Source organism: Phacochoerus africanus, chromosome 4, assembly GCF_016906955.1.
Source record: "Phacochoerus africanus isolate WHEZ1 chromosome 4, ROS_Pafr_v1, whole genome shotgun sequence".
Classification (NCBI taxonomy): domain Eukaryota; kingdom Metazoa; phylum Chordata; class Mammalia; order Artiodactyla; family Suidae; genus Phacochoerus; species Phacochoerus africanus.
Genome location: NC_062547.1, coordinates 43,418,374 through 43,441,245, shown reverse-complemented (window position 1 = coordinate 43,441,245; position 22,872 = coordinate 43,418,374). Strand labels below are relative to the sequence as shown.

General features: G+C 38.2%; 1 protein-coding gene across 2 annotated transcripts in view; it reads right to left on the bottom strand.

Moving 5' to 3' along the window:
* Positions 1-22,872, bottom strand: part of PIK3C2A (phosphatidylinositol-4-phosphate 3-kinase catalytic subunit type 2 alpha) — a 124,410-nt gene that overhangs the window by 60,115 nt on the left and 41,423 nt on the right. For both annotated transcript variants that reach the window (XM_047776194.1, XM_047776195.1), the window contains exons 3-4: positions 15,162-15,265; positions 2,084-2,241 (exon numbers count right to left, since the gene is read on the bottom strand). In XM_047776194.1, the coding sequence (XP_047632150.1) occupies positions 2,084-2,241; positions 15,162-15,265 (262 nt within the window). The remainder of the gene's footprint in view (positions 1-2,083; positions 2,242-15,161; positions 15,266-22,872) is intronic.

Here is a 22,872-nt window from a genome sequence, read left to right as displayed (position 1 = left end):
TGGAGCAACAGCTTCCAGCCTATGTCACAGCCACAGCAACATCAGATCCGAGCCGCATCTGCGACCTACACCACAGTTCACGGCAACACCAGATCCTTAACCCACTGATCGAGGCCAGGGATTGAACCCTCAACCTCATGGTTCCTAGTCGGATTCACTTCTGCTGTGCTGTGATTTGTGCACCTCCAAATCACCATTTTAAGCATTTGACATTTGCCTGGTAAATTTACCAATGCATAAAAATATAGCAAGCAGGAAGTATTATTCAATTACCATTCTTTGCAAAAGCTGGATACTAAGATTCTAAACCATTAAAAACTATGATAACCTAAATCAACTATACTTTAAAAAAATTTAAGAAATTGACACAACATTGTAAATCGACTATACTTTGATAAAAAATTTTTAGGAGTTCCTACTGTGACTCAGCGGGAAACAAATCTGACTAGTATCCATGAGGATGAAGGTTTGATTCCTGACCTTGCTCAGTGGGTTAAGGATCTGGCATTGCCGTGAGTTGTGGTGTGGATCACAGATGAGGCTCGGATCCCGCATTGCTGTGGCTCTGGTGTAGGCTGGTGGTTACAGCTCCGATTCGACCCCTAGCCTGGGAACCTCCATATGTCTCAGGAGCAGCCCAAGAAATGGCAAGAAAAAAACAAACAAACAAACAAAAAGGCAAAACAAAAAACAATTTTTTTGAAGTAACCTATTTCTATACTTAGAGCTCTTATGTTCAATTCAGAAGACAGTGATTACATTCAAAATTCATGAAAATTAATGGCTTGGCAGAAAACGCCATAAAACCTCTATCTAATACAATAGCTACATTTCTGAACAGTCTCATGCATTGTAACATTTGCCATCTGAACATAAAAAGCACTTCTACTATAATATGATTACATTTCTTAACAGATATGTAAACTATAAATATGCACATTTATGAAGAATCAAACAAGCATTTAAAAAAATTTTTAATGAATTACATCTTGATACATTCAGTCATAATTTGATACAAACTAAAATATTTGCTATCAATACTTATCCATGCTTATTTTAATTAAGGGGCTGATTAACCTTTTTTTCCCTTCAATTTTAGTATTAATTCTTACTGTACACTTTGACAAGTTCCCAAACCAAAATTTAAGGTATGTTTATTTTTCTTTTCATTCTTTTTTAGGACCGCACATGTGGCATATGGAAGTTCCCAGGACAGGGCTCGAATCAGAGCTGCAGCTGCCAGCCTACACCATAGACCAGCAACTTGGGATCCAAGCCACATCTGCAACCAATACCACAAGTCTGCCACCTATACCACAGCTCACGGCAACACCAGCTCCTTCACCCACTGAGCAAGGCCAGGGATCAAACCTGCATCCTCATGGATACTAGCAAGGTTCTTAACCCACGGAGTTATGACAGGAACACCTTAAAGTATGTTTAAAAAGACTAACTTCTGGAGTTCCCGTCGTGGCTCAGTGGTCAACGAATCCAACAAGGAACCATGAGGTTGAGGGTTCGATCCCTGCCTTTGCTCAGTGGGTTAAGGATCCGGCATTGCTGTAAGCTGTGGTGTACGTCACAGACGCGGCTCGGAGCCAGTGTTGCTGTGGCTGTGGCGTATGCCGACGGCTATGACTCTGATTCGACCCCTAGCCTGGGAACCTCCATATGCCGCAGGAGTGGCCCAAGAAAATGGCAAAAAGACAAAAAAAAAAAAAAAAGACTAACTTCCTTTAGAATATAAAGAACTGGATTACAATTAGCTTTTCTAGCTAATGTGTCAGGGCTTTGGCCAAGAGCCAGTGATTAACCAGGTTACTCAGCATTTTTCAGAGAAATATATAGTTATAAAGGTAAACTGTTTCCTCACTAATCCAAACCAGAAAACTATCCAATCGAATACCAATTTTTGGAAAAGTATGACTAATGCATATTAAGTATTTTATCACACACAGACACACACAAATTTTTAAAGAACACTTAATGATAACAGAGTGAGTTTTAGTAACACTAAGATTTTAAACATTTTCCCCCTAATCAGAGCAAAACATGAATGATCACTGAGGAACTATGAACCTACCATCACACGTAAAGGTAACTGGTAGCTGAAATCCTTCAATTTCAATGGAGACCTTCACGCTAGCATTTTCTCCACATATGTTTCTTTGTGCTGTGACTGGACTTAACAAATAGCCTGGATTTGTGCAGTGATTGGTATATGGAAAGTTGGTCTTCAATCTATTAACAAAAAAGAAGAAATTAAATTCCTTTTTTGAAAGCTGCATTTGAGAGTCCTGAACAAGGCTTTGCATGCTTACAGACATTCACTTCTGTGTTTTTGTCCAATTCTAGAGCTGCTCAGGAGAAATGCAATGAATGGACCCCTGTCAAAACTCCAAAACATCTGCATTTGCCTTTTAAACAAAAGGAATCCAAGAAAAGTGATTAAGTACCACCAGGATATTTTTAGTAATGTTATCAACATTAACCAAACACATCCTGATACATAGCTTTAAATGAGGTTCTCTACTTGAGATTTTTTTGGGAAACAGTATAATTATACAAAAACATTTTTAGGGAGTTCCCGTCGTGGCACCATGGTTAACAAATCCGACTAGGAACCATGAGGTTGCGGGTTCGGTCCCTGCCCTTGCTCAGTGGGTTAACCATCCAGCGTTGCTGTGAGCTGTGGTGTAGGTCACAGATGCAGCTCGGATCCCGCATTGCTATGGCTCTGGCGTAGGCTTGTGGCTGCAGCTCCGATTAGACCCCTAGCCTGGGAACCTCCATATGCTGAGGGAGCGGCCCTAGAAATGGCAAAAAGACAAAAAAAAACAAAAACCATTTTTAGTGAGCCATTGATAATATAGGTGCTATAGCCCTAAATTATAATTGCCAGAGGGACAGAAAATTTGTTGTCTTTTTAAAATCTTTTTTCTGAGATCCTTTTCCCTACATGTTATTTTTGGTTGCTAGTAAGATAGAAAAACACAGACAGTGGGTTTTTACAGTGCTATGAGGCCTTTATTCCTTCAAAGTGATTCCTAAAACTTAGGGACTGCTAAATATTCCCTGCCTGTGAAGTATACTTAGTATTCACAGGCGCAAAACAGTTTAAATTTAAATATGTGAGCCTGGTGTACTGCAGTCTCCAGATGCACTTCTATTATCTAAAGACAAAGGAGGACTTGATGCCTTCTTTAAACCTGTGGGTTTCCTTTAACAGACTTTTCTGGAAGTCAGAAGACAAGTTTCAATTCTCCTATCTGCTTTTCATAAGACTATAAATGGAACAAATGCTGGACATTTTATCTATTTGTTTCTGCAGAGATTAATTAAAACAATCAAGTCATACAAATGGAACAAAATAGTTTGAATTGACAGTAAATAAGGTTCTGGAAAGGTAACAAGTGTAACTGTGCACAGCCTCTAGAATCAGACTACCCAAGTTTAAATCCTGATTTTACCTCTTACTAGTTGTATAAGCTTAGGCAAGTTACTGAATCTCCTTGTTGCTTCAGTTTCCTCTTCTATAAACTGGGGGTACTACTATCACCAAACTCATGGGGTTGTTGTAATTACGTGAATTAAGTTTATTAAGACACTTGGAAAAATGTCTAACACATGGTAAGTGTTATAAGTATCTTGTCAAATGAATGAATGAGTGAATGAATAAATACAGTTTTTGCGTTGTGATCTTAAGCCCCACAAAAGATCCAATATTAAAAATAATATAATTGGAAAAAAGGTTATATAAAGGAATAAAGTTAAATTGATATTGAAAATGCACCTTTAGAAGTAGACACATTATCTTCAACTATGGACTGTTGCCAAGTTTACCCCTCTACAACACAATGACAAGATCTTCATAGGACCTAGCCTAAGATTTTTATTATTTCTCACATACTTGGTATTCTCATTTTCTACAGTATGAAATTGATGCTCACAGTAAATCATGTAACTAATTAACATATGAAATGGTAAAGAACTGGAACTATATCCAAGGATGCTTTCAATTATCAGAAATCCTTAAGGATGACAAAAGAAAAATCAGAAATTCCTAATGATAGCTCAGAAAACAAGAATTTATTGGGACAAAAATTCTAGTGATAAAAGCTGAGCTCCCATCGTGGCTCAGCGGTTAACAAACCCAACTAGCACCCACGAGGAGGCAGGTTCAATCCCTGGCCTCCCTCAGTGGGTTAAGGACCCAGTGTTGCCGTGAGCTGTGGGGTAGGTCTCAGACTTGGCTTGGATCCAGCATTACTGTGGCTGTGGTATAGGCTAGCAATCACAGTTCTGATTCAACCCCTAGCCTGAGAACCTCCATATGCCACAGTATGGCCAAAAAAAAAAAAGTTGCACTTATAGAGTTCCCTGGTGGCTCAGCAGATGGGGGATCCAGTGTTGTCACTGCTGTGGCTTGGATCACTGCTGTGGTGCAGGTTCAATCCCTGATCTGGGAACTTCTACATGCTGCAGGCATGGCCAAAAAGAAAAAGTTGCATTTCATGAACTTTGGGGGGGGGAATCCTTCATTTCCTTTTTTTTAAATGAATCTTTTGCTTTACACAACAATGTGAATGCATTTGATGTCACAGAGCTATACATGTAAAAATGGTTAAAATAATAATTCATGTTATGTATATTTTACCACAATAAAACAAAAAACTTTTAATGAGTCCTTTCTGTCTCTGCTTGACACCTGGAAGATATTCCAGAAAAATACAGCAACTTTCTTTTTCTATAAAATTAATGATTTTTTTCCTTTTTTTTCTTTTTTCTTTTTAGGCCTGCACCCTTGGCATATGGAGATTCCCAGGCCAAGGGTTCAATTGGAGCTACAGCTGTTACACAATGCCAGATCCGAGCCACATCTGCAACCTACACCACTGTTCACAGCACCGTCGGATCCTTAACCCACCGAGTGAGGCCAGGGATCAAACCCACATCCTCATGAATCCTAGTTGGGTTCATTAACCGCTGAGCCAGGACAGGAATTCCTGATTTTTTTCCTATTCTCATGTTTTTGTTTGCTTTGTGAGAATTCAGAAAAAACTAAGACAGTAATAGATTCCTTCAAGTTGGGGTTTTTTGGTTTTGTTATTAAACTTTTAAACATACAAAAGCAGATTACTCATTATTGATTAATAAACTGATAATTGCTGAGTAAATTATTCATTTAATATATAATAGACCAGATGAGGTATTTTCATGAACACTCTAAGCCATATATTGAAGCTTGATATTCTTAAGTAAAATCAGAAGAACAGAAGAGTTAGAAATGAGGATTGCAGGAGGTTCTGTTGTGGCTTAGCGGAAACGAATCTGACTAGTATCCATGAGGATGCAGGTTCAATCCCTGGTCTTGCTCAGTGGATTAAGGATCCAGTGTTGCCATGAGCTGTGGTGTACACCACAAACAAGGCTGGGATCTGGTGTTACTGTGCCTGTGGCGTAGCCTGGCAGCTGTAGATCCAATTCAACCCCTAGCCTGGGAATATCCATATGCTGCAGGTGCAGGCCTAAACACACACACACAAAGGTTTTAAAAAGTAAAGACAGGAATTCCCTGGTGGCTCAGCAGGTTAAGGATCGAACATTGTCAATGGTATGGTGCAGGTTTGATCCCTGGCCCATGCGAAGTTCCGCATGCCACATGTGCAGCCAAAACTATTAAATAAAGTTAAAAATGAAGGGTTTTAATTGAATGGATACTACTCCATAAGAAATTTGAGTTACCACTGTTTAGAAGAAAATTAAATACAGAGATGAAGTCCTTGAAAACCTATAAGGAATCCTTGGGGCCAAAACACTTTTGTAGGATATAAATATCAGATTGGAACCATATATGAAAAAAGAAAACTAAAGGCTATTCAGAATGACAAGTGTAAAGTGTAGTTTCTCATCCTAGAAGACCACAATGAAGCAGCAAAAATTTCCAATGGTATCTAACATTTCTCTAAGAACTTTCTATGGACCTATTTAAACTAGTAGATATAGCAAGTTTTGTCAATTATGATGAGTATGAAAGGAAACAAAAAATAAAAACTGGAAAATGCAGTAATAATTAAATGTCCTGAATAAAAATATTTTATAGAACTTTAAACTGAAAGAGACCCTTGAGATCGATCACTAGTCCAACCCCCTAATTTCACAGAAGCAAAAATTAAAAAAAAAAAGGGGAGGGGGACTAAATTCTAGGTCTAGACAGTAGCCTTAACTGTAAACAAATATCATGCTGACAGTCTTACACTATCATAGTTGAATTAAAATAATTAAATGTAGTTATCTTGTGGCACAGTGAGGTAAGGATCCAGTGTTGTCACTGCAGCAGCTTGGGCCGCTGTTGTGGCACAGGTTTTTTAGGCCACTTCCTTACGCTGTGGGTGTGGCATAAAATAAAATGAATATTTTAGACTTCAAAAAATAGGGAATTGGCTAAGAGTATAAATATTTGTTTTTAAAACCCATATACTGGAAAAAATAGAAAGTGTCATTAACTACTTTAAGGGACATCTCCTGACCACAATCTCCAAAGTCATAGGGGAGCAAGAGAAGTTTCTAAACCATGCCTTCAAAAACACCTCTGATTCTCATTTTTCTGAAATATTTGTTGTAATCACATGTTGCTAATGGAAATAAATTACAAAAAGAACTCATTCTCTCTAGTTCATCTGGGGTTTTACATTACGTAAGCCATTTGTGTGTCTGTGTGTATATGTGTGTTAAATAAAAATGATTTTAGTTTAGTGCAAAGTTTGTGTAAACAATTCTAAGACTCAATTGCAGGAAAAAAGGCCAAATCACACAAAGCCTAATCTTTCAACTGCAAAGCCTAAATGCAACAGTCATTAAACATAGTCTAAAAGACAGGGCTTGTTTGGGAAAAAATCAAAGGAACTAGATGAACACATAATAGATCATTTCCAAACCATTAAAGTAAAAGATTAGGAATTCCCTTCGTGGCTCAGTGGAAAAGAATCCGACTAGGAACCATGAGTTTGCAGGTTCGGTCACTGGCCTCGTTCAGTGGGTCAAGGATACAGTGTTGCTGTGACCTGTGGTGTAGGTTGCAAATGTGGCTTGGATCCTGCATTGCTGTGGCTGTGTCTGTGTCTGTGGCAGCTGTAGCTCCTAGCCTGGGAACCTCCATATACTGTGGGTGTGGCCCTAAAAAGGAAAAAAAAAAAAAGTAAAAGACTATTTCCAAATTGTTAACCATACACACATAATGGTATAGTGCCATAAAGGCATATGTAATTTCTTTTTTTATTTTTATTTTTTCCACTGTACAGCATGGGGACCAAGTTACACATATATGTATACATACTTTTTCCTCCCATTGTTGTGTTGTGATGTAAGTATCTAGACATAGTTCTGCATGCTACACAGCAGGATCTCATTGTAAATCCATTCCAAGAGCAATAGTTTGCATCCATTAATCCCAAGCTCCCGATCCCAATCCCTCTCTCTCCCCCCAGAGCAGACACAAGTCTATTCTTCAAGTCTATGACTTTCTTTTCTGTGGAAACATTCATTTGTGCTATATATTAGATTCCAGTTATAAGTGATAACATATGGTATTTGTCTTTCTCTTTCTGACTTATTTCACTCAGTATCAGAGTCTCTAGCTCCATCCATGTTGCTGCAAATGGCATTATGTCATTCTTTTTTATGGTTGAGTAGTATTCCATTGTGTATATATACCACTTCTTCCAAATCCAATCCTCTGTCGATGGACATTTGGGTTGTTTCCATGTCTTGGCTATTGTGAATAGTGCTGCAATGAACATGCGGGTGCATGTGTCTTTTTTAAGGAAAGTTTGTCTGGATATATGCCCAAGAGTGGGATTGCTGGGTCATGTGGTAGTTCTATGTATAGATTTCTAAGGTACCTCCATACTGTCCTCCATGGTGGCTGTACTAGCTCACATTCCCACCAACAGTGCAGGAGGGTTCCCTTTTCTCCACACCCCCTCCAGCACTTGTTGTTTGTGGATTTATTAATGATGGCCATTCTTACTGGTGTGATGTGGTATCTCATGGTAGTTTTGATTTGCATTTCTCTAATAATCACAGATGTTGAGCATTTTTTCATGTGCTTGTTGGCTGTCTGTATATCTTCCTTGGAGAAGGGTCTATTCAGGTGTTTTGCCCATTTTTCCACTGGGTGGTTGGCTTTTTTGCTTGTTGAGTTGTGTAAGTTGCTTGTATATTCTAGAGATTAACCCCTTGTCCGTTGCATCGTTTGAAACTATTTTCTCTCATTCTCTAAGTTGTCTTTTTGTTTTCTTTTTGGTTTCCTTTGCTATGCAAAAGCTTGTCAATTTGATCAGGTCCCATTGGTCCCATTGGTTTATTTTTGCTCTTATTTCTGTTGCCTTGGGAGAATGACCTAAGAAAATATTCATGAGGTTGATGTCAGAGAATGTTTTGCCTCTGTTCTCTTCCAGGAGTTTGATGGTGTCTTGTTTTATATTTAAGTCTTTCAGCCATTCTGAGTTTATTTTTGTGCATGGTGTGAGGGTGTGTTCTAGTTTCACTGATTTGCATGCAGCTGTCCAGGTTTCCCAGCAATGCTTGCTGAACAGACTTTCTTTTTCCCATTTTATGTCCTTGCCTCCTTTGTCAAAGAATAATTGACCGTAGGTGTCAGGGTTTATTTCTGGGTTCTCTATTCTGTTCCATTGGTCTGTATGTGTGTTTTGGTACCAGTACCACACTGTTTTGATGACTATTGCTTTGTAATACTGCTTGAAGTCTGGAAGAGTTATGCTTCCTGCTTGGTTTTTGTTTCTCTCAGGATTGCTTTGGCGATTCTGGGTCTTTTGTGGCTCCATATAAATATGTGGATTGTTTGTTCTAGTTCAGTGAAAAATGTCATGGCTAATTTGATAGGGATTGCACTCAATCTGTAGATTGCTTTGGGTAGTATGGCCACTTTTACAATATTATTTTTCCAACCCAGGAACATGGAATATCTTTCCATTTCTTTACATCTTCTTTAATTTCCTTGATTAATGTTTTATAGTTCTTGGCATATAAGTCCTTTACTTCCTTGGTCAGGTGTATCCCCAGGTATTTGATTTTTGGGGGGTGCAATTTTAAAAGGTATTATATTTTTGTATTCCTTTTGTAATATTTCATTGTTAGTATACAGAAATGCGACTGATTTTTGAATGTTAATCTTACATCCTGCTACTTTGCTGAATTTGTTAATCAGTTCAAGTAGTTTTTGGGTTGAGTCCTTAGGGTTTTCTATGTATAGTATCATGTTGTCTGCATACAGTGACAGTTTTATCTCTTCTCTTCCTATTTGGATGCCTTTTATTTCTTTTGTTTGTCTAATTGCTGTGGCTAGGACTTCCAAAACTATGTTGAATAGCAGTGGTGAGAGTAGGCATCCCTGTCTTGTTCCAGATTTGAGTGAGAAGATTTTCAGTTTTTCTCCATTGAGTATTATATTTGCTGTGGGTCTGTCATAAATGGCTTTGATTATGTTACGGAATGTTCCCTCTATACCCACTTTGGTGAGAGTTTTTATCATAAACGGATGTTGGACTTTATCAAATGCTTTTTCTGCATCTATTGAGATGATCATATGGTTTTTGACTTTTCTTTTGTTAGTGTGGTATATGACGTTGATTGATTTGCATATGTTGAACCATCCTTGTGAACCTGGGATGAATCCCACCTGGTCATGGTGTACGATCTTTTTGATATGGTGTTGGATTCGATTGGCTAGAATTGTGTTGAGAATTTTTGCATCTGTATTTATCAAAGACATTGGCTGATAGTTTTCTTTTTTGGTGTTATCTTTGTCTGGTTTTGGAATTAGGGTGATGGCAGCGTCATAGAATGTCTTCGGGAGTGTTCCTTCTTCAACCTTTTGCAAAAGTTTAAGGCGGATGGGCACCAGATCCCCTGTATATGTTTGGCAGAATTTGCCTGTGAAGCCATCTGGTCCTGGGCTTTTATTTGTAGGGAGTGTTTTTATGATGTATTCAATTTCATTTCTAGTGATCAGTCTGTTCAGTTGGTTTATTTCTTCTTGATTCAGTTTTGGCAGGCTCTAAGATTCTAGAAAGTTGTCCATTTCTTCCAGATTGTCAAATTTGTTGGCATATAGTTGTTCATAGTATTCTCTTATGGTTTTTTGTATTTCTGCAGTATCCGTTGTGATTTCTCCTTTTTCATTTCTAATTTTGTTTGTTTGGGCTCTTTCTCTCCTCTTAGTGAGTTGAGCCAGAGGTTTGTCAATTTTGTTTAGCTTTTCAAAGAACCAGCTCTTGGTTTTATTAATTTTCTCTATTGTTTTTTGAATCTCTATTTTATTGATTTCCTCTTTGAACTTATGATTTCCTTCCTTCTGCTGACTTTAGGGTTTTTTGTTGTTGTTCTTCTTCTTTTTCTAATTCATTTAGGTGGTGGGTTGTCAATTTGAGATCTTTCTTCTTTTTTGAGGAAGGCCTGTATTGCTATGAAATTTCCCTCTGAGCACTGCTTTTGCGGCATCCCATAGATTTTGAGAGGTTGTGCCTTCATTATCGTTTGTCTTGAGGTGCTTTTTAATTTCCTTCTTGATTTCCTAATTGACCCACTGGTTTTTTAGTAGCATGTTGTTTAGTCTCCATGTAGTAGGTTTTTTCTCATTTCTTTTCCTGTGGTTGATTTCTAGTTTCATACCATTGTGGTCAGAGAAGATACTTGAAATAATTTCTATGCTCCTAAATTTGTTGAGGTTAGCTTTGTGCCCCAATATGTGATCAGTTCTTGAGAATATTCCATGCACACCTGAGAAGAATGTGTATTCTGATTTTTTTGGATGTAGTGTCCTGAAGATGTCAATTAAGTCTAACTTTTCTACTCTTTCCTTTAGGATCTCTGTTGCTTTACTGGTTTTCTGCCTAGAGGATCTGTCCATTGATGTGAGTGGGGTGTTAAAGTCTCCTACTATGATTGTATTCCCATCAATTTCCCCTTTTATGTCTGTTAATATTTGTTGTATGTATCTAGTGCTCCTATATTTGGAGGATATATGTTGACGATAGTAATGTCCTCTTCTCGAATGGATCCTTTAATCATTAAATAGTGTCCTTCGTTGTCTTTCTTTATGGCCTTCGTTTTAAAGTCTATTTCATCTGATATAAGTATTGCAACACCTGCTTTCCTGTCATGTCCACTGACGTGAAATATTTTTTCCTACCCACTCACTTTAAATCTGTATGTGTCCTTTATTCTAAGGTGAGTTTCTTGTAGGCAGCAGATTGAAGGTTTTTACTTTTTTATCCAATCAGCCACTCTGTATCTATTGATTGCAGCATTCAGTCCATTGACATTTAAGATGATAATTGATAGATGATTATTTATTGCCATTTTAAACCTCATTTTCCAATTGATTCTATGATTCTCCATTCTTCCTTTCTTTTCTTGGTTGGATGGTCTTCAATTATTTTCTGCTTGAGTATTTTTCTTTTCATTTTTTGTGAATGTAATGTTTGGTTTTGATTTGTGCTTGCCCTGTTTTTTAAGTATGTTAACTGCTTCCTATAATTTTGTGTTTTTACCTGATAGTCCTGTAGGTTCAAACACTTCATTATCATACTAAAATTTAAAAAAGAAAATTAAAAAAAGAATTTATTTCCTTACTTCCCTTGCCCACATTTTATGATTTTGATGTCTCTTTTTTTTCTTTTTAATTTTATTTTGTTTTAAACATCTTCATGATTAGATCTGTATGCTGGCTTATTTGAGTGACTGCTCTCTGATTGTGGTTTCCTCCATCCTAGTTCTTTCTCTCTCTTTTTCTTTTTTATTTTTTTTTTATTTAGAGAAGCCCTTTCAATATTTCTTTCAGAATGGGTTTTGTACTGCTGTATTCTTTCAGCTTTTGTTAGAAAAAATTGTTATTTCTCCTTCTATTTTAAATGATATTCTTGCTGGATAGAGTATTCTAGGTTGTATATTTTTTCCTTTCAGTGCTTTAAATATCTCTTGCCATTCCCTCCTGGCCTATAGAGTTTCTGTAGAGAAATGAGCTGTTAGCCTTATGGGGGTTCCCTTATAATTGACACTTTGCTTTTCTCTTGCTGCCTTTAGGATCCTCTCTTTATCATTTAAACTTTTGACATTTTTATTAAAATGTATCTTGGTGTGGGTCTTTTTGGATTCAACTTATTTGGGGCTCTCTGTGCTTCCTGTATCTTGAAATTAGTATCCTTTAGACTTGGGAAGTTTCCAGCAATAATTTCTTCAAATATATTTTCAATCCCCTTATCTTTTTCTTCTCTTCTGGAATTCCTATTATGCATAGATTGGCCTGCTTTATATTATCCCATAGGTCTCTTATATAGCTTTCGCGTTTTCTCATTTGGTTTTCTGTCGCCTGTTTTTTGGGTGATTCCCATTATTCTGTCTTCCGTATCACTAATTCATTCTTCTGCATTATTCATTCTGGCCTTTTTTTTTTTTTTTTAACTGCTCTTTGCAGTTTGTATCTCTGCAAATGAATTTTATAGTTTTTCTTGGCTCTTCCTTATATTTTCTAGTTCCTTTCTGAGGGAGTCTGCATTACTGTTCATATCTTCTCTTAATTCCTTCAGTATTTTCACTATCTCCCTTTTGAACTCCAAGCCTGTCAGACTGCGAGCTCTGTTTCATTGCTGACTGCTTTAGGTGAGTTCTCCTGTTGGTTTAACTGGGAATGGTTTCTGAGCTTCTTCATCTTGCTTGTTATTTTCTTTTTCGTGGTGGAGATGCACTGCTGTGGAGTGTTTCCCAAGGGCTGGCAGTGTTGGCCGGTCTTCTTTGAGGCAGCAGGGCATTTCCTGAGGGTGGGCAGGGCCTAGCAGGGTCACTCTGAAGCAAAGGAGGACTTCCCGAGGACAGGCAGGACCGGCAGGTCCGCACTGCGATGGAGCCAGATTTCCTGTGGCCCAGCAGAGCTTGCCCTGGTGTTTCTGGGCTGTGGAGCTCTTCCATGGGGTGGGTAGTGCTGGGCAGCTCCTCCAGAGGGCAGACAGGTCAGGCTGTAGAAAGCCTGGGAGGTGGTTGGCTTCCTGCAAGTGGTGAGGCCACTCTTCCGGGATGGCAGGCGGCCTCAGGTCAGGTGCGTGCAGCGTAAGGGAGGGGGGATGCACTGGGAAGCATGCTCACTGGGGCGCAAGGAGTATTCTATGGCGGCCTGCCCCTCCTTTCCCCTCCCCAACACTGGCGCCTTGTCTCTCCTGCAGGTCCAGATCTTCTCCCAGATTCCCTCTGTTGTGGCTTTCCACACCCCAGCCCTTAACGTATTGCTCCCTCCACCCAGGGCACACCACTTCCTAATCTCTCAGGCTGTCTCCACACGGCCAACCCGACCAATTGCTTCCTAGTCCCTCAGGCTGTCTCCACACTGCCAACCCCAGCCCGCTCCTGGGGATTAACCAAGGTCTCAGTGCCCAGCCCCCACCCAAGCATCTCAGTTTTTGGTGACTGTGCCGTTGTTCGGCTCTCACTCTACTTTTCAGATCTCAGACCTACTGCTGTGCTCTTCTTGGCATCTGGAGCTCCCTCTGACTCGGCTAATCTTTCCATCTATTAGATGACTTTCCAGGGTGTGGGTTCCCTTTCTCCTTCACAGCTCCCTTTCGGGAGCACCAGTCTGGTCCTGAGTCCCCTTCTCTCACTCTCCTCTTTTCTCTTGTTTTACCCAGTTATGTCACGAGATTCTTGCCATTATTGGAGGTTTAAGTTCTTCTGCCAGTGTTTAGTTGCTGTTCTGTGTGAGTCGTTTAACATGTAGATGTGTTTTTTTGGTTATGTTTGTGGGAGAGGGCAAGCGCGTCCCCCTACTCTTCTGCTATCTTTCCTCCTCCCCCTGTAACTTCTAATCATGCAATTTGCATTCTAAGTCACCTAAATGTCTCTTCTATTTTAAATGTCTGCTGAAAAATCTGAGTTTTAAAAATCCAGTTAAGAGCAACCTTTTCATGAAAGAAAAAAGTGTCTCTACTGATATTTTTCTTTTTTTCCTTCTAAGGTATTCTAAAGAAAACGATGTTGGTCAAAACGTGACACATAGGAATATAGAATTTTAATGAAATACTACCAATAGTCTAGAAAGTCTAGTTAAATATTAACAAGTACCTTATCATTAAAATGACAAATATACTCAAAAATGATCTGGGAATCCCAAATCTGCTTTGCTTAAACCAAACTGGGAAAAATACTAGATTCAGAATAAATCCTCCAGTAGTGATAAACTTTTCCTTCTTTTAACAACAGATGCAAATCTATGCTATCAGTGGCTACCTTCCCTGCCTTCAAAATCCTATCTGTAGTAGAAGAAAATGCACCAACAAGCATGATGGAAGGGCAGGGGAAAAAAAAAGGAGGAAGAAGAAGAGTCCAAAGGGAGGAGGGATCAATTACAGTGTGGGAACTCCTAGATCTTATTGTCACTGAGCCCTGCCCCATCCTTCTTTCTGCTATACGGGTTGGTGAACCAATACAAAACCTTTCTTGATTTAGGCTAGTTTAAGATGGGTTTCTTGCACTCAGAAGTCCTTACTAATACAGCAATATAATGTAAAGGAAATATACCTAACCAAAGTCAACGGAGACTTCCTCTATCATGGACTAGACCAGGACACTTAAGTAGATAAGTTCTCTGAGTATCCTTATATTTCCTCATGTATAAAGAACACTGGACTCATTCAAGATTAAAAGAACATTTTAGAAATGCATTTTTCTAATCTTCATAAAATATATTTGCTCCTATAATCTTGCTTATTCTATCATCTCTTAAATCTAAGTAGGACTATATTTTTCAATGCTAGAAAGTTTACGGCAAAATTAAGCTTCTCTTTAAAAAAAAAAAAGCATTTTCTAATTCGAATGAAACTTCTGTTTAGGCCATTTTTCCTCTTGGTAATAGAGTATCAAGAAAATACTGTCTGACCTCAATTTTTTTCTTCTAAATACTCAGAAACCTAACAGGTTCAATTGCAGTTTGGGCTAACGTACCAATTAACTGTCTTGAAATTTTAGCCACAAGGCAGAAAATAATTAAAAATTTTAAAATTTGAGTTATTAGCACTAAGCTGGTTTTTAAGTTAAAATTTCCGTAAATTATTTATAAAAATTAATCTTTAATTTATAAAAAAATTTCTTACTTTGTAATGGATTGACAAAAAGCTGCCACTTCCTCATTCTGTACTTCAATTTCTTGTAGAAGAGAACTTTCAGTTGGCAAAGTAATGGTCCCATTTGGGTCTTTCTGTAATGAAAAAAAAAAAAAGCATTTTTATTTTAAAAGTAAAAAAGCTCCAAAATTCTAAATGCAATATATAGCATGAACACATTTTTATGATTTTAAAGATTTGGAGGTAAAATAAATCACACCAAAATCAGTAACCAAGTTTTATTTTATTTTGTTTTTGTCTTTTTGCCTTTTCTAGGGCCAATCCCGCGGCATATGGAGGTTCCCAGGCTAGGGGTCTAATCAGAGCTGCAACCACCGGCCTATGCCAGAGCCACAGCAACGTGGGATACAAGCTGCCTCTGTGACCTATACCACAGCTCACAGCAATGCCGGATCCTTGACCCACTGAGCAAGGCCAGGGATTGAACCCACAACCTCATGGTTCCTAGTTGGATTCGTTAACCACTGAGCCACAACAGGAACTCCAGTAACCAAGTTTTAAAGTATTGATTTCTCTCTTTGTAAAAGTAATGCTAAGCCTTATTTTATTTTTTGCCTTTTTTTTGCCTCTTCTAGGGCCGATCCCACGGCATATGGAGGTTCTCAGGCTAGGAGTCGAACTGGAGCTGCAGCCACCAGCCTACGCCACAGCCATAGCAATGCCGAGTCTGCAACCTACACCACAGCTCAGGGCAACGCCGGATCCTTAACCCAATGAGCAAGGCCAGGGATCGAACCTGCAACCTCATCGTTCCTAGTCGGATTCGTTAACTAATGAGCCATGACGGGAACTCCTGCTAAGCCTTATTTTAAAGTTCTGGTTTTACTCGCTCAACTCAAGCAGAAATAGGCTTTACTTTGTGTTGGTCAGTAAAAACGGAATGCTTAAGATATTTCCATTCAAAATCTTCCAGAAATGAACAATTCAGAAAGTTAACGGCTTAATGAAATCAAAAAAAGACTACCCTCTGTTTCAAGAAAATGAAGAGATAAAGCCAACTGGGGACCCCTCTAATAAACCAGGAATTCGATATATTCAACTTAGGCCCCAAACTCCCAAGAAAGCAGCTGGTTCTTTATGTAAGAGAATGAGTTTTAGGAGTTAGTGGGCATTTTCTATGTTGATAAACTTGTACAAAAATCCTGAAAGTCCTTCAAAGGTTAAGTTTATGTGGTAGTTCTCTTGTGGCACAGCAGGTTAAGGATCTGGCACTGTCACTCACTGCAGCGGCTTGGGTTGCTTATGAGGTGTGGGTTCAACCCCTAGCCCAGGGATTTCTGCATGCTGTAGGAGCAACCAAAACAAAACAAAAAAAGAGTTAAGTTTATGTGTGATCAAAATCTGTGTGCAATATTTAGGGTGATAAATTCACTACCCAAGCATAGCCAAACAGCAGAGTCCTTTTAGAAGTGTTTTGACTCACTGTATAAAAATACCTGATGGAGTTCCCGTTATGGCGCAGCAGAAATGAATCTGACTAGGAACCATGAGATTTCAGGTTCAAACCTTGGCCTTGCTCAGTGGGTAAGAATCTGGCATTGCCATGAACTGTGGTGTAGGTTGCAGACACGGCTCAGATCTGCTGTTGCTGTGGCTGTAGTGTAGGCCAGAATACAACCCATGGCCTAGGAACCTTTACATGCTATGGATGCGGCCCTTAAAAAAAAAAAAAAGTACAATCCAGAAGGGAGTTTCCCTTGTGGCTCAGCAGCTTATGGACCCAACTAGTATCCATGAGAATGTGGGTTGGATCCCTGGCCTCACTGAGTGGGTTAAGGAACCAGAGTTGCTGTGAGTTCTGATGTAGGTCACAGATGCAGCTCAGATCCAGCATGGCTGGTAGCTGGTGGCTGTGGCTGGCAGCTACAGCTCCAATTCGACCCCTAGCCTGGGAACCTCCATATGCTGCAGGTGTGGCCCTAAAAAGAAAAAAATTTAAAAATCCAGGATATAGACTTTTTCACCAAAGTTTTTGTTTGTTTTTGTTTTGCTTTTTAAGGCTGCATCCTCGGCACATGGAAGTTCCCAGGCTAGGGGTCGAATCAGAAATGCATCTGCTGGCCTACACCGCAGCCAGAGCAACACTGGATCCAAGTCACAAATGCGACCTATGCCTCAGCTGGCAGCAACAACAGATCCTTAACCCACTGAGTGAGGCCAGTGACAGAATCCGCATCCCGATGGATACTAGTTGGGTTTATACCGTTACCACTGAGCCACAACGGGAACTCCACCAAAGTGCTTAATGCAAAAAAGAATGTCTTCACAGCTTCTCCCTATGCACTCACTGATTCACCAGAGTGCTTAGAACTGTGGAATGTGAAACCATTCTTATAGACAGTTATTCAATCAACATTTGACTTCCACAGGATTTTCAGTCTTTTCCTAATATTTTCTTACATTACTAAGGCTTTTTCTTTCATTACATGCTTGTTTTTGATTGCTTTAAAAAGCTAATATGCTGGGAAAGATTATTTTTGAATGAATGCAACCCCCCTATTATAGTGATAAGACTACCCTAAAAATGGATTTTTATATTTCTATAAATCCTCTGGTTTGCTACTTTAAGTTTGCCACAATCTAACCCAATCATATTTCCCAAAACTTCCCAAATGAATATTATGTTCAAGTTGGCTTGAATCATATCCTGTTCCTGTACACAAGCTGAATGACCTTGCCTCTGAATCTTTCTTCCTAAACTTTTTTCACAATGCCTTCAATGCCTATCTCCTAAACTTTTTTCACAGCATAAATCAAAAAAACTTATTAATTTCTTAAGCCAAAATGGAAAGCCACTTCGTCTACAATGTCTCTCTCTTTTTTTTCTTTAAAGGCTGCACATGCAGCATATGGATGTCCCCAGGCTGGGGGTCGAATCTGAGCTGCAACTGCCAGCCTACACCACAGCCACAGCAACGCAGGATCCAAGCTGCATCTGCAACCCACACCATAGTTCATGGCAACGCTGGATATTTAACCCACTGAGCGAGGCCAGGGATCAAACCTGAATCCTGAATCCTCATGGTTACTAGTCCAGTTCTTTATTACTGAGCCACAACAGGAACTCCCTACAATGTCTCTTATGAGTATTCAATAGGAAGCACTTTTTTCCCTCCTAGCACTTCTAAGTTCTTAGTCTCAAGCAAACACCATATCATTATATCCTGTTTTATATTTGTCCTAATGTAAAAAACCTCTTGAAGAATCATATTTTATTGAAATTTTTTTTTTTGGTCTTTTTGCTATTTCTTTGGGCCGCTCCCGCGGCATATGGAGGTACCCAGGCTAGGGGTTGAATCGGAGCTGTAGCCACCGGCCTATGCCAGAGCCATAGCAACGCGGGATCCGAGCCGCGTCTGCAACCTACACCACAGCTCACGGCAACGCCGGATCCTTAACCCACTGAGCAAGGGCAGGGACCAAACCCACAACCTCATGGTTCCTAGTCGGATTCGTTAACTACTGCGCCACGACGGGAACTCCTGAATTTTATATTTTTATAAAACTTCATATCCAATTCGGAAGGCATTCAATCACTGGTTCAATTTATTAGATGTTTCACTCCCTCTAAAATAAGTTGTGGCACAGTAGGTTAACGACCTGGCTTATCTCTGTGGCGGCCGCCAGTTCAGTCCCCAGCCTAAACTTAACAGTGGGTTAAGAATCTGGCGTTGCCGCAGCTGTGGCAGAGGTCACAGCTGCGGCTTGGATTCAGTCCCTGGCCTGGGAACTTCCATATGCCATGGGTGAGGCCAAGAAAGAAAAAAAAAATTTTTAAGTTAAAATTTACTTCCATATAACCAATAAATTTTCCATGCAATCATAAAACACTGAAAGAATATATAAGGCACTATGTAGTTCCTTCAACCATTTCCTAAAAAGAATAGCAATAATTTTCATTATCACTGTCTGATTCCATAAAATAAGATTTCTAATTATTAGTAAAAATTATTAAAAAACAATTATTCTCTAATTATTATTAAAAAATAATATCTAAACTACAGTGAGATACCACCTCACACTCATTAGAATGGATACTATTTAAAAAAATAGAAAACAACAAATGTTGGCAAAGATGTGGAGACTGGAACCCTTAAGCACTGCTGGTGTAAGGTAAAATAGTGCAGAGTGGTGGTTTTTCAAACTATTAAAAACAGAATTACCAGGAGTTTCCACCATGGCTCAGCAGTAACGAACCCAACTAGTATCTGTGAGGACAATCTCTGGCCTTGCTCAGTGGGTTAAGGATCTGGCATTGCTGTGAGCTGTGGTATAGGTTGCAGACATCGCTCAGATCCTTCGTAGCTGTGGCTTTTGGTGTAGGCTGGCAGCTACAACTAGCCTGGGAACTTCGATATGCCAAGGGTTTGGCCCTAAAAAGCCAAAAAAAAAGAATTACCATTTGATCCAGCAATTGTTACTTCTGGGTCTAATCCCAAAAGAATAGAAAGCAGGTCTCGAAGAGGTATCTGTACACCTATATTCACAGAGGCATTATTCATAACAGTTAAAACAGAAGCAATCCAAGTACCCATCAACAGATGAATGAATAAGCACGCAAATGAGGTATATACATAAAATGGAATGTAATGCTGCCTTAAAAAGGAAGAAAAGTCTGCAATATGCTACAATACGGATGAGCCTTAGGACATTATGCTAAGTGAAATAAGACTGTCACAAAATGACAAATACTATATGACACAACTTATATGAGGTACTTTAGAGTATTCAAAATCATAAAGACAGAAAGTAGCATGGTGGCTGCCAGAGGCTGGAGGCAGGGAAGAATGGAGAGTTATTGTTTAATGGAATAGAGTTTCCTTTTAACAAGATGAAAACCATTATTGGGATGAATAGCAGTGATGGTTGCACTACAATGTGAATATATTTAGCAACACTGAACAGTACAGTTTAAAATGATTAATCTGGTAGTTTTGTTTTATGTATTTTACCATAATAAAAAAATTTGAAAAAATCAGCAATTATTAAGCATTTATTACATGTCAGGGTCTGCCGTAAGAAATTTACAGTCATACATCTATGTATGCAGTATTTGTTTCTCACAAAGCTCTACTACAGGGGTATCATTACTTTTATCCCTATTTTACAGATTAAAAAATGAGGCACAGATAAGTTAATCAACCCCCACAAAGTCACACAACTAATATAATCAGAATTAGGATTTCAACCCAAGCAACCTAGCTTCAGAACTATAAGCTTATCGCTGTTCCATTCTACTCAACAAAGTCTCCAAAAAACCCCCCAAAACCTTTAAAACACTATAAGAAGAAAGCATTGCACCCTTTGCAGGAGTAATGATATTTTAAAAAACCTTATTTTTGCTTGACCCAGTAACCATCTTTTCTTCTTTAACTCTGTTTTTCATATTCTACCATTAACAGATTTTGAATCTCCTTAGTGATATTCCTAGGTGCTTTTTTTCAAATCAAAAAAGCTGTATTTTTTACAGTGCCTTTCATGAATTAGGTTCTTCCTTTCAAGCAACTGACAGCAAGTTTCAACTGACAGTGACGGAAATAGATTATAATAACCAATTATCTAGTCCTACATCAAAGTAAAAATAGAATCTGGAAAATTAACTCAAGTTTTCTGTCCACAAAGTGAAAAACATCTGGACTGTCAATGATTTTATCTACATTAACTTATTTTTCTCCATTCTTTCTGGAACCAAAAAAAAAAAAATCTTTTTTAGGTTTCACACCTACTCCCTCAACTCTTACCCCGATCCCTCTCTCAGACTCCAGTCAAAAAACCTAAGCATCAAATCATCTCTTTTCTCCACTGATTTTGCATAATTGTGCACTTTATGAAGCACTCAAGGCTTTCTATTATATACTGCAGTTATATGCACAACACTAAGGATGAGGTCTGTGAATGGTTAATATTTGTAACCCACATATTTTGTCCTCAAGTATTTTTCAATGAATGATAAAGACATATGTAATAAGAAACAATTGCTAATGTCATTATCCAATATATGAAACAAAGAAGAGGACTGTGGAGGAAGATGCTGAGTTCTCTAGTAAATATTTCAGGTTTGTAAATCCATGCAGATGTTTGGTCATCATCTAGAAATATTTTATTACAAAATTCTATTCCAGAGCTAATGACATAGAATTAGGAATCATCCAATTTCTGCAATTTTCTACAGGGAACTTTCTCTCTGCTAATTGATGTCAGCATCCATTAGGATCACTGACAGAGCAATAACCCAACCAAAGGGATTTTGGGTCCAAGTTCCATCAATAGGTAACAGTTTCTTTAGGAGGCTGAGGGATACATAAGGGGCTGCACCTACTGGGAATCAAGCTGGGACATCTCTACACACACACACACACACACACACACACACACACACACACACAGGAATATTACTCAACCATAAAAAAGACTGAATTATCACCATTTTGGATAACATAAATGAACCTAGAGGGTATTAATCAAAGTGAAGTAAGACAGAGAAGGACAAATACCATATGATTTCACTTATTACATGTGGAACCTAAAAAAAAATACAACTGAACAAATATAACAAAACAGACAGACTCATTGATATATAGAGGGTGGGGGCAGGGAATATGAGCAAAATAGTTGAAGGAAATTAAGAGGTACAAACCTCCAGTTACTAAATAAATGAGTCGTGGGGATGAAATGTACAGCATAGAGAATATTGTCTATAATATTGTAATAACTTTGGTGACAAATACTAACAAGATTTATTGTAGTGGTCATTTTGTAAGGTACAGAAATACTGAATCATTACATTATGTTGTGCATCTGGAACTGACAGTGTTTTAAGTCAGTTATAACTCAATTTTTTAAAGGCTAGTGAGATCAAAGAGAGTTAGGGTAAATTAAGGGTTTAAGAAAAGTGATACAAGTTTGAAATAATTCAAAAAATTTATCAGTACATATTCTATAAAGCAGTAATAAGAATATAGGAAAGCTTTCTTTACACCAGAAATTAGATACACCAGGTTTTCAATAAATGCATTTTCAGCATTAAATACAAACATATAGTTGCTATTCAGAACAAAGTTGGTTACTTCCTTACTTGAATTTTAAAAATTTTATAGTCCTCAGTAAAGCTATTCAAATAGTGTACTACATTCGGCTAGACAATGGAAATTGTGTTTTATTCAAGTCTATCTCTTCTTTATAATTAATATTAGACATTATTTGAGTGGAGATATAAATGTTTATGTTAATATAATCAAATTTTAGAGTCAATAACCACAGAATGTTGCAAAAAAAAATTCCATGAAAATAATTTAATTCATTACTAAAATCTTTGAAATCTGCTCAAAGTAGCTATGTCTACAGCTATTAACTAAAAGTGTGATTTAAACTTAAATTCCCAGAAGACAGTTTTTAAGAACTATGCCTTTTCCTGGTTTTGGAAACAAAAACCTGAACTAAAATACTTAGATCATTACTAACAAAAGACATTAGAAGGAAACAGGAAGTAAGACTGCTGAGTGAGAAGAAAAACACCCTTCAGAGTTTTTACCACAAAGCATAAAATTCTTACAGGAAATAAATACTTAAGCGTGTAAAGTAATTATAAAGAATAGGCATTGCAGTCTTTCCCGACAAAAAAATATGAACCTCAGGAAAAAGCTTTTAAACAGAGATGAACGGTGTGTGAAAAATTAAGTTT